The sequence below is a fragment of the Netta rufina genome (assembly GCF_964035555.1).
Source record: "Netta rufina genome assembly, chromosome: 1".
Lineage (NCBI taxonomy): Eukaryota > Metazoa > Chordata > Aves > Anseriformes > Anatidae > Netta > Netta rufina.
Genome location: NC_140123.1, coordinates 117,563,131 through 117,575,787, shown reverse-complemented (window position 1 = coordinate 117,575,787; position 12,657 = coordinate 117,563,131). Strand labels below are relative to the sequence as shown.

The 12,657-nt window shown below is 40.2% G+C and overlaps 1 protein-coding gene across 1 annotated transcript in view; it reads right to left on the bottom strand.

The window, feature by feature from the left end:
• The window catches only part of IMPG2 (interphotoreceptor matrix proteoglycan 2), a gene marked incomplete at both ends in the record, with an annotated part of 53,944 nt that overhangs the window by 14,240 nt on the left and 27,047 nt on the right, over window positions 1-12,657 (bottom strand). The window contains 5 exons of the mRNA XM_084286165.1: window positions 889-906; window positions 2,622-2,680; window positions 5,549-5,710; window positions 8,310-8,401; window positions 8,830-8,876. Of these exons, the coding sequence (XP_084142291.1) occupies window positions 889-906; window positions 2,622-2,680; window positions 5,549-5,710; window positions 8,310-8,401; window positions 8,830-8,876 (378 nt within the window). The remainder of the gene's footprint in view (window positions 1-888; window positions 907-2,621; window positions 2,681-5,548; window positions 5,711-8,309; window positions 8,402-8,829; window positions 8,877-12,657) is intronic.

The window sequence follows — 12,657 nt, the reverse complement described above, 5'->3', positions numbered from 1 at the left end:
GTAATAACAATGACACCACCATCTGTCTGGAAAGGGCTATAACATCTGGTATTTGGGACATAACCTCTTCGAATTGCTGCACGCATCTTAGTCCGCAGAAGTGCAAAGTAACAGAGGTTGGCTGTCAGTCACTGTTGCTTGTGAACAGATTTGCTCAATACCTTTCTTTGTTCAGAAACGTTCTAAAATTAATATGCTCATTCTCTGTACAACTGTTTGTGGACACTGGCTAGGGCTTTACTGAGAAATATACAAAATAAAATAATACTTCCAGTAATTTAAAGGCCACAGATCTTTTTTGTTTGTTTGTGAAATTCTTCAAATAATATTGAAAGAGGAAAATTTAGGATGCTTAACTCGCATATATCTGCCAAAAAAACAAGTCAAGACTGATGTCATCTTCTGCTAAGAAATGTTTGTAAAATTACTGCTAAGATGCACAGCAAATCCAGCCTTGAAGGAGCTTAAGCCAGTTGCCTTTGCTGGATAACTACGGTTTTCTTACTTATTTTAATTTATCTAATAATAATCATATCTATCCAACATTGTGCTGCTAATTAGAAAGACCTTGAGTCATCATTAAACAATTTTGTTTTCTTCACAGAAGAGGCTCCTATACACAAGCTAGCCCAGTAGCTGACTTGTGTTTAGGATGGCTTTCCTCAAGAAGTTTCTTATCAGCAGCATTTAAATGAGCAATATAAGTGTATTCATAACCAGAACAGATGAGTTACTTGCAGTTGCTGGTAGAACCCCCTCACATAGTATTTATGCTGGATAACTATCTCGCTGTGGAGCCAAAACCACAAATCCCCGAGACAGTCAGTGTCATCCAGCTAAGGCGCTTTTCCATCTGCATTATAACAATGTGTATAAAAATGTCTTTACCTGTCCTCCTCAGGAGAGCTGAATACAAAAACAAAACACAACAGCAAAACCTGTTAAATCAACGTCACCAGTTCCTTAAAGTCCAGCTTTACCAAATTTGCTTTTATGTTCTACAGGGCACACAAATTTCAAAATCCATACAGCAAAATGTTTATAAATTGCAAAGTCGATCTGCTGCATAACCAATTGTTCAGCTTTTACTGAACTGAAATACTTCCTATTGGTCACAAGGAACCAGCAGAGCAGAGCCACTGCACAGTACTGCAAGTAAGGCAGTTAAATTGCCATCAGTACCAAGAGAAACAAGGCTCGCTAATTCTACCTGAAGGTCAGTTTACAAACACATTTTTTCTTCATGCGCAGCAGAGCACAGAAAGAATCTCTGGAATTTTCCAGGAATACCAACCTTTTATTTCACTTCTGAAATGAACGGAGGGCTCTCAAACGTATTAGACTGCAAATACTGAGAAGGAAGGTTTTGCTACCTCCCAGGCAGAGCTTCAGCAGGGTTTCCCCATGTCATTACCCCAGTTTGCTATGGTTCTAGACAGAAGTCAAAGTAGAAACTGAAAAGCCAAACCTGCCTCTGGGCTACTGTGAGGGCTGAAGACAGTGTCATTCTGTTTTCCTTGCTGACGCAGGGATAACTTACGTATCTATCAATCAGTCTTATCAGGCCAGGTAATTATTCTACTACAGTGGTCCACAACAAAGTGGAGTTTATCAATCCATTTGGGCAATTAGCACGGGGAACATTCCTGCCTCGTTGTTTCAGGCATTTCATAATTTGATTTCTGTACCATCCTTTTTTGGTACTCCTGACAATGTTGCTGGAACAGTGCCCAACTGTATGGTTCCAAACATAAAACCTTCCTCACTATAACTGCTTTGTTACCCGGAAGTATCCTGGCTCGAATTTATTGGCTGGAATATTTTAAGAAATACAGCTTACAAAGTCCCAATAGAAAACATTGTTTAGATTGACCCATGAAAAGCCTGACTGGATTTTGAAAGTCATATCCAGTCCATTCAAGTACAGTCATAATTTGTGATCCACGTATATCAAAACTCACAGATCACATGTTTGATACATAACACGCAGAATCTCCCCCTTTTCTTCTGAAATTAACATAAAATGCCATTTTGAAGTACAAACTGATTTGAGGAAACTATTCCTTTAAGCAGTATTTATGAGACTGCAGAGAGTTAAAGTTTTCAGATCATTTATCAAACATTTATTCACCCACCTTTGGTTTGAGCGAAAGGAGAAAAACCTTTACATACCTCAAATGCCAACCAAATTAACAACCAAATTAAGTCATCCCATTAAGAAGTTGCAAAGAGATGAAAATATATCACATTTTTCCCAAAAGATTCCCGTGTTCTTCCCTGTTTAATACTAGGACCTTCTAAAGTATTGAGGAAGTATCAGATAGTGATTTTCAATTAGAAAACACCTCTTATAATTTTAGGTCAGAATCTTAAACTGAAGGCAAACGTGTCATGGGAGCTTCTCTGATGGGTGCCAGCAGCAGCCAACCACATTTATACACATTTCTGTATTTCTATTTTGATTTCTGTACACATGAAGGTACCAGCCTGAAAGCACTTGTTCTTTGATTAACACATCCTGGAAATCCCTTGCACTGACATTCTTCCAGGTGTGGTGCTAGCACATCGCACCTTCGACAGGATAAGTTTCAACCACCACATATGCACCAGTATCTTTTTACCTGAATTCCAGGACACGGATGCTTTTGTATCCAGGTAATCCTTCAAATACCTTCTGGATCTATTTTGAGGGGAAAAAAATATTAACACAAATTTCCTCCACCCTCCTCCTTAGAGTGAAAAAAGCAAGAAGAATTTTCATCATTTTCTAAAATTCTAAAAATGCATCTGAGCTGCTATTTCTCTTAGGAAAAATATGGTTAAATATTCTCTGTCTTTAGAGAAGAAGAGTTTTGATGACGTTTCATTATTGCAAAAGGAAAAGAGAAAATATGAAGCACAATATCTAGCATTCCCCAAGAGGTGTATATAAATATTCAGAGGGAAAATTAAAACAGAAAAATGCGGAGATCTGTACAACATCTGTGACGAGCAGATGATGTTCTCTCTCTTACATATGCAGCATAAACCCTTTTTTTTCCCCAAAGGTTTCCATTACTTCCCAAACTTCTTCAGATTAAAACAAATTCAGGAAAAATGCTTCAGACCTTAGCAACCTAAACAAGTGAAGCAGCAACAGCCACCTTAGGAACTGGGGCCTCAGACTCCTAAGATGCCCTAATCCATTACCTAGTGCAAAACGTGGCCCATCTCCTCTGCCCTAAACATACAGAAGGTGCAGGAGTGACTGGCACTGCTACTCAGAAATGAAGACCGGGGGCAGCAAAATGGTAGTATGTCCAGGCCCAATTCAATATTCAACTGTGTTGACAAAAACAAGAAATAGAATACTGCAGGTTCATGCCAGTTTCGTATTTTTCCTCCCAAAAGATCCTTGCCAGTTGAGGATTATTTTTTACTCCTCAAATTCCCCTTCCCCTCTCCAGTCTCCCTATTTTTAAACCGTCTCTGGTGAGAGTTAAACAATTTGAGTGCTGCCGGCTGACTTTTTTTTTTTTTTTTTTTTTTTTTTGAAGAGCTTCTTTATCCAAGCAGAGAGAAAACCAGGCGAGGGATCAAAGGAGTGGAACATCCATGTGCCAGGTGGACTTCATCCCATCTGACATTTCTTCCACACACACACTCTATGGCATTGCTACTTGGCCACACAACTAGGAAAATTAAGATGTCTAGCCTATGCTAGCAACTTGTGACAGTTGTGGTGATGCTTTTTGGCTCCAGTGGTGAGTACATCTCTTTCCCATCTGGCCCAGGATCTGGCACAGGGTTAGCACCAGTTAAAGGGATTCAACAGAGAACCCCAACTAAATGGGATGAAGAAGGAAGCAAAGCTAGAAAAAAAGACGACCCTACCATTTGGCACCCTAGATGCTTCTCCCAAGAGAAAGAAAAGACAAACTTTCTGCCCCAAGAAAATTATGGTTGTAAGATTACCATGATAAATGAAAAGTAAAATAAAATAAATGAATGGGAACAGTAGGGAGAGGAAAGACATTAAAACATTCAATTTAATTCAGATCAAGTTAACTTGAAATGAAGATTTAATAAATCATGCATATATGCATATGTATAGATATGCTTTATATATATATATATATATATATGTGTGCACACATACAATTTTTCTTTGAAGTTGGTGCCTAACAGTCTCAACCGTAGTTCATTCCCACTGACTCCAGTGGGATTAAAGGATGTGCTTAAGAATTTTTCTGAAGTTGGAGGGTTTTAAAATGTTCTCATAGGCACTGCTGATTCTGGACATAAATGATGATCGAGAATTGTCTTAGCAGCCTAGATTTCGAAGAGTATCTCCATGCAGTACGCAGTGATTCTTTCAACGAAATGCTGCTCCTGAGTGGAAATCATGGACAAGTTCTGTTGTTTGTGACTTCCCCACCTGTCACCTACTCTGCACAGACAGATGCTCTTGCTTGAAGCTGGAGTCTCTTCTACAATCAGAAATCTGGACACTGTGTAACCACCAAGATTTCCTAAATCCCACTGAAGTGCTCAGCTCCTGCAGGAAACCCAAGCCATGCACACATGAGCAGATGCTGACAGACCCGAATGCCTTCTGCCTGCCCTGCACACGACGCTGCGCTGTACCTGACCTGCTAGAGCTGCCTTCCAGCACTGCCCCAGCTCAGGCTGATGGTTCTGAACTGCTGCTGATTCACGTCCTGCCTTTTGGAAGAGTGTGGGCAGCCTGGTTTGCAAAGACCTTCAAATAATCTTTTTCACTCCCCGGTTTAAAAGCAACAACATTATGGAAGAATTCAAAACTAAACAAGATGAAAAAGCTCTGAAAAATACCTAGGCAGACTGGTCACCAGAGAGACGTTAAATACATCTTAAAAATTAAAGAGTTTTAAGACCCAGAACTTTAAGAACTGACGGAGTTGCACCAAAAGACAAACGAGAAACTTGTCACTTCTTTGTGACTTTTAAACCTCTACTGCTGTAACGCTGATAGGGAGAAAGACTTAAAAGTTCTGCAAGGATGGTAAGGCCAAAGTTAGCCCTGGTAAAAGCAAGTCTTTAAAAGAACTAAACGAAGAGCAATTTTCTTTCATTTATTAATAACACCTGGCTTAGTTTCTTCTGCTAACATAAGGCAAAATAAATACGAGCAAAAAGGGGCAGGAGCAGGGGAAGTGCCTCAGAAAGGTCTCTTCCTTGAGTAAATATGCAGGAGCTTAGCATAATTTTCTCATCTCCCCAAAACCATATGTCTACCTCTGCAAAAACTGATAGCAGGCTATTTCATACGAAACACAGTAAGAAAACTGGATTCATTGGCAACTGGTATGTTGCACACAGCCCCACTATCTCAAAAAGGCAGCATGTCAAACAAAAGAGGGCGTTCTCACAGTGAATATTTTCCAGCCTGCCTCAAGCAACAAAAGCCCTAAACTGGTTCTGCAGAGCAGTCCTGGTACAGGTGCTACTATTGCTTTGCAGAGAGAGTAAAAAGAAAGAGACAAAGAGAGTAAAAAATAAAGAGAGTAAAAAGAAAGAGGTAAGTCACCTGAGAAACAAATTGTTCAGAGAGCAGCTGACGCTTCACAGTGTCTGGGTCACTCAGCTCCTCGCTGTACTTCTCTCCAACAATCACAATGCTGAACTCAATCATCCGCTCAGTTACAGGCCTCATGAGATTCTCATCCTCCTTCTTTATCTCATTATTGATCTGGAAGAAAAGGAGAGAAGGGAGAAAACAAGAGATGATTTAGTGACTTTTTCCCTCTGTTCTTTTTTTTTTTTTTTCCTGAAGAAATAAATCCACTTTACTCACTGCAGACCAGCAGACCAGATTCCTACCTATCCTGGATTTACTCCATGTAGAAAGCATCCCCAGATATATTTGCATGTAGAAATGGTCCTGTCAGCAGTCAGCACACTCCATTACTCAGCCTGGGTCCAAACATCCTCTTTTACACGGGCCAGAAACTTCTCCAGCCACTGCAGACCTGGAGTTTTCTCTGGCCCATGATGTGGCAAAAACCCTGAGCTTCCTCCATAAATGCTTTAAGGACAGCAACACATTGGGGGATGACTGGTGGGCCAAACAGATGGCCTGATGAATTTATTTAATGATGTGGGAACTGCCATCCAAAGCACAGCATGTTTCCTTGAGTCCCCAGCACACCTTTTGCCTTACACTGGAATGGAGTGCTCAGGGAGCCTCAGGCACAGAGATGCCAACTAATGAGACAATCTAGTGAGCAAGACAGTTTTATGGTATTCTCGTGTTGCTGTTAGTTCTGTTCTCCCTTTGCACATCTAAGTGCAAGGTTATCTAGTTGAATGGAATTACAAACAGAAAATCAGCTGGGTGGGACATTCGTCAGGCAATTTAAAGTGTGAATGTGGATACACCAACAGGTCACCTGAGCCTAATCAGCAGGGGGCTGACTTAACCAAAATGTACCTGTTTATCACAAGGTTCCTGTTTCCTGTCCCACTTGGAAGATGAACCTCTGCCAAGTTCTACATTCCACATGTCCAGGGTGTACAAACACCCTGGGATGTTCAGCTTCGGCAACTGCCACGGCTGCTGCGAGCAGCAGTGAATTCCAGTCCAATTTTCATCTAACTTCAGTCAGTGAGCAACACAGGAAGAGCACTTCCTGCTTAGTTCCCTGGCATTTTACAACCAGGATACTATATTTTTGTGGTGTACTGAAAGGCAAGAAAAAACAGATCTTGTTTCATGGCTTTATTCTAGAACAAAAATTTGGAATTTGCAATTTGAGAGGGAAGGCTGGTGTAAGTTAACAAGAATGTCTTTGGCTATTTACATGCAACTGTTGCTTTTTATAAATAAATAATTTTTTAATAAATAAATTTTATTTATTTATTTATTTACTTACTTACTTACTTAAGTAAAGTTTAAGTTTTACTTAAGTTCTCTGCTTCCCCACACCCTTTTTTGACTAAACAACTTCGTTAAGAACCAGAATGATTGGCACCCTGCTTAAAGCTGGTTACTATTTGGCAAATATATAATCAGCTTGCATGTATCTGCTGCTCCTACATGACTGTTTGCAACTCCACGTAGTTTGAATCATTTATCAGTCCCTCAGAAACAAAAGTCCAGTCAACACGTGAGTGCAGAAGATGAGCTTTGCTCGCTCTTGGTCTTGTAAGCTGCAGTGCATTTTGGCTGTTCGGAGCAATGATGAGGTGTGAGGTAACTGTAGAGAGTGAAAACACTGTAGGCAGCAGCAATCAAATTCTGGGTTCTTTCTGATTTACTGAGTGGTCTTACTCTCTGCTCAGGCAGTTCTGTTTCAAAAAAAAAATAATGGTGTACATGGGACCAAACCACTCGTTTGTGGTACATAAATATAAAATCAGACCCTGGACTTGAGTCAGAAGCTGTCTGCCTATTTCATACTCAGTGTTTATTCCTGGAATCACAATATCACATCTCAGCAGTCAGCTGTGAAAGCTCTAGCAAAAAGCACAGAGTTTGGCCCAGCTTCGTGTCATGGCCATGCTAGGTTACAGAACAGTGCACAGTTAAACTCAGTACCATAAATCAGCTTCTACTTATATGCAGCATGTGCAATTTTGTAAGCTTATCACTAAATTCAGTGAGAGTTTCACACTTACATAAAAAAAAAAGTGCCAGCTGATGCATACTATTCGTTTGAAAAATTTTCTTCAGGGGGCATGTAGGCTGACAAATATCGCAGTTGGAATCTAGAGTTTGGGCTTAAGTTTTAATCCCGAGGAGCTGTCTCCTGGAAGCAAATACTTCCCTGGGACCTATTTGGTGGTCAGCACTTTTGAAAGCCAGCTCACTTTTACAGAGGCACTTCAAGTACTTGCTCTAGGCTTCCCTGTGTTAGAGTTTTGTTTTAGGTATCAAGGCGAGGGTGACTGTAAGACAATAAATAAAAATTCATCTATGTCAGCAGGGGAGAAGAAGCAGGGAATCAGAAGGAATCTTCCAGGCTATCCAAGCTACCTCTGCTGCCTTAGCAACTGTACCACTCGGACCCTTCTAACACTAGGGCAGCAATTTAAGGGGCATTGTGTTTCCATAGGAATAACAACTATTCATATTCTTCATGGAGCTTTCAAAAGCCCTAGACATTCACTGTCTAGTTCTACATCACTATCAAAATCTTCACTTGACAGCTCAGCTGATTTGCTCTCTCACTGAGGGGGAAGCTACACTGCAAAGCCACTGCAAATGAAAGAACACCTACCTAGGAAATTATTTAAAAGTTTCTAAGGTTCATGCCCTGCTTTTATGAAATCTTAATACAAGCACTCACAGTTGTGTCTGCGTCTTCAGTTTCAGGGATGGTACCACCTGCAGGACTCTCAATAGACACCTCATGAGGGGGAGGAACATTGGCAGCTGCATCTGAGTTTGCAAGAGAGCAGTAGTATTATTTTTTTCTCATGTACACATAGATACGCATGAGTTCAGCAATTGTAAACTAACAGTAACACTCAATTCCCATCATCATGACACAAATACCACAGAAAACACCTGAAGAGCCTCAGAAAAAGCATCAAATATGCTAGTCAGAATCAAATGCTAATGTTCTAAGAGAATGTATTCTGGGGAACATGAAGTAAGTGCAGTAAAAATTGCACAGAAGTAATTTCTCAAGTAGCATTTTCAATTCATTTCATCACAAAATAACAGCAACATATAACCTGATCACCAGATCACAAACAGCATTATTTGGAGATGGAAGAATTCACAACTCTTTCTCAAATCCACAAGCCATCAGGTTGGTCCATTTTCAAGTAATCAGTCTTGACATGATTTAGCTGAAAACTGACCTCTCAGTGTGGTAACATCAGCATCCGAAGCTGGAGTTGGAGTCCCACTCCTGTTAAATAAAAGTAAAACCAAAAATTGAAGTTGGACATGGTGAGGTAGATCCATTAGCTTTTTATTGCCCTGTGATTCTGCTGTAACACCAAAAAAGCATGTTTGCAGGAGAAGTTTCTCATAATACTACTTTGTTGATAACTTCTTAAAATTTAGGCTTTTCAATATTTAAGCTTTCTTTTGCAACTCAGATACCAGGTCATGTGCATCTCTGGGGATGCAAACTTCCTTTCATTCCAAGTGACTCAGAGTCCCCTCCAAAAATATACATTTGGCCTTCTAGTGGTTCTGTAAATGAAGTAAATGCAAAGACCACAGAGATACAGCAAAAAGATACCTGTAATGTTCTATAAACCCCCCAGTTTTAAAAGTACCCTACAGCGCCCCAAAACATCCTAGCTGTACTGAAATCACTGCAACAAGGTTGGGCCATCATGAGTTTTACCCTGCTCATTTGGAAAACTTCAAAAGCATCAGTTTCCAATTATTATTATCATCCAATTACTACATTCACACACATATAAAACAATGCCAGGCTAAATATGAAAAAGAAAAACATTTCAAATAAAAATCAAATGTAGACTGTTAGCCTGAGGAAAAAACCAACAGCTCTGACATGGCTCTAACAGTAAACTCAAGCTCCTTGGAGCCAATTCTGTGAGCCCTGAGTCAAGTTACCAGGAACAGGAGACACACACTGTCAGCAAGGAGTCTTTCCTGAATAAATTAAAAATGATTTTTAAGGTTTGTTATATTTTCAGTATATACTGCCCAATTTGTGAGATAGGAAACTTCAGTGCTGCAGAGAAATCAAACGCTAAATTCATAACTCCAAAAATCATCAAAGTTCACTGCACTGAGATATTTCTCCCATTTTTACAGGAACTCTTTCTGTTATTTGTGGACATACTCTACTATAAAATAAACATGGCAGCAAGTAGTCTTCACTGTAATGTATGCAAGTGCTTATATTAACAGAGCCGTGCTTTCCTAGCCTTGCCAGGTTTTTGATTCACATACTAGGTCTTGCTGTCTGCCTTCAAACAAAACTCAAACCAAAGTTGATGGGTATTTTGCCTTGTTCAGGATTTATAATGAGTCTCTGTAGAACTCCAAAAAACAAAGGGTTCCAGCACCAGCCAGACAAACAAGTTAGATACTGAGATAGATACCTGGACGTGAGCATATGACGAAACACATGACAGTGAATTCACGTCTCAAATTTTGTTTCGCCCCCCACCTCTCTCAGACATGCAACACTTAACAATAAACAGATTTAAGATCAATCTGGTTTATTTTTCTATTTAAACCAAGAAACTTTTCACCCATCCTTTCCCAGGAGGCATAGGCTAGTGTGCACATAATGACTACCAATGCCAAACGACAGCAAGTTCAGAGAAAATTAAACTGCCAGGGTGAAATCTACATAACAATGAGAAAATATTAATGAAAAATAAAATAAATAATCTCCAGGTGAATACAGCAGAAAATACTGATTCAAGAGTTTAAACAGTACCTTCATATATTTGCTTAAACAACAAAAGCCTACGAGCTCTATGCAGGCTTTGAAATGTCCAGTTATTTGTGTCTGCTTCCATCTCGTGGACACTGCTACCTGTTTTCAGCCAGGCACAAGGTAACTCCCTACCAATTCCTCAGGAACTCGTGGAGAGATTCTCATGAATGGTAGGGCAAATTTTACTAGAAAGCAAGCATAATTCAGACAACATACTCTCTGCCATTGCCATCACAGGTACAGTCACACGTAACTCATTCAGAAAACCTCAGTTGCTTTCTGCTAGCAACAAGTAATCAGTAAAAGGATTTACATTTTCTTAAGAATGCTGATTTAATTTTAGAGTTTCCTTATTTATTTATCATATTAGAACCAGATTCAAAACTGTTGCTTAATTTTCATTCGTCTGATGAAATATTTTCCAGTTCAACTCACTTAGCTCTGAAAGACACACCACTCTTACAAATTACAATAGCTTTTAGATTACATCTATACCAGTTTTATTTATTTTACAGCATCAGTAATTAAAGCATTTTAGTGTATTGTATTTAATGACGATATGTTCAGAAATAAATATGCCACTGCTTGTCAGAAGAGGTGAAACACTGGGAATTCACTTAACACAGACTCTTCATGTAACTAACGAAGGTTACAGAATAAAAACTCAACAAAAGCAAAGTGATGTGCAGTAAAATAATGCTGTGACAAGACTTGTGGTGGTCTGATCCACTGAAGGGCTCAAACTCACATAAGCACATCAGCTAAGGCTTTTATCAACCCCCTTTTCTTCAGAAACAGACAGACAGAAACCTGACTTGCTGTGGCAGATCTAATCATGTTCTGAGCTCGGCCTGAGGCTCACAGGCCTCAATTCGGCTGCCCACATGTTGGTCAGTGCCTCGTACAATTCATGGGGCCTCCAGGTTCTCCTGACCTGTCCCAGAAGGCACAGATCCCACCATGTTATACCTGTCAGCTCTCTGCAAGGCACGTGCTGTCTCAAAGAGACTTGAATGGCTATTTAACCCAACCGAGCACCTAACTTCATGCAGGGTTAGGCCTGGCCAAATGCCCACTCAGCCATTTTCTCACTCCCCTTCCTCACCAAGACTGGGCGGGAAACCAAGATGAGAAAGCTCACAGGTTGAGACAAAAACAGGAAGACCATTTGCCAGTTGCCAATGCAAGCAAAACTGACTTGGTTTGGGAAACTTAAGTCATCTTAATGCCAATTACAACAGAAATGGGTAGTGAGGAACAGACAGACATTAAAACAACACCTTTCCACAGGGAGGCACGGGATGGCCCCGGCCTTGCCTCACACAGGAGCACCACAGCCCCTCAGCGACCACACGGTATAATTTCACCTGCTTATGTACCACAAGATCAATTTTAACAAAGTTGGTTTTTGAGCGAAACACCCTCAAAGTAAGCAAGAAAAAACCAGGGAGAATTCTGTGGTATAAATTACACTTCAGATAGAGGAACAGTTTGTAAATGGAAAAGCCTAAAAGAAATGTTCTAGAGTAGCGTACTACTTCCTGAGTAGATTACCGGTTTTAGACATATTATAACAAATTTTTCCTATTTTCAAAGGTCCCAGAGCACTCTCCCAGTCACTGACTTGAATGATACTTAGAGAAGCTCAACAGGAAAACTCAGCCTGCTCCAGTGCACCCAGCAGCAAAGCTCAGGCAGGTGAGCGTGTCGGTCAGCCACACCGACTTGTGCGCTGGGTTAGCCATGGGCTGGGAACCACCAACAAAGCTGGGCCATTCGGCAACTGTGGAAGTGACAAAAATCCAGGGAAGAATATGGCCTTTATCTTTTAGAGTGTAGCAAAGCCATCACCTAAAGCAGTAACAGGTCACATGCTTTGTCAGCACCAAAGAATACATTCTTACTGAGCTTTTAAATACAGGCCTCCAAAGCCCAGCCGTTTTTTGGCAAACTTCTGCCTCGTAACAGGCTGAAAATTAAAAGCCAAAGACTTAAATAAAGCCCCACAAAACACTAATCAATCTAATCAAGCAAGACCAGTCAAGAACTGCATTTGGTCATGTTAACAGTTACCACTTTCACTGTTTTAAGTAACCCTGCTATAACCAGCCTCACTTTATGCACAAATTTGTTTTTTCTTTTTGCCTTCTACTTCCCCTTAGCATTTTAATGTTTCAAATTAATTAATCTCCTCAAAAACGGCACTAATACTACTTATCTCTTAGGAAGCCACTCAAAATACTTATCACAGCACACACAC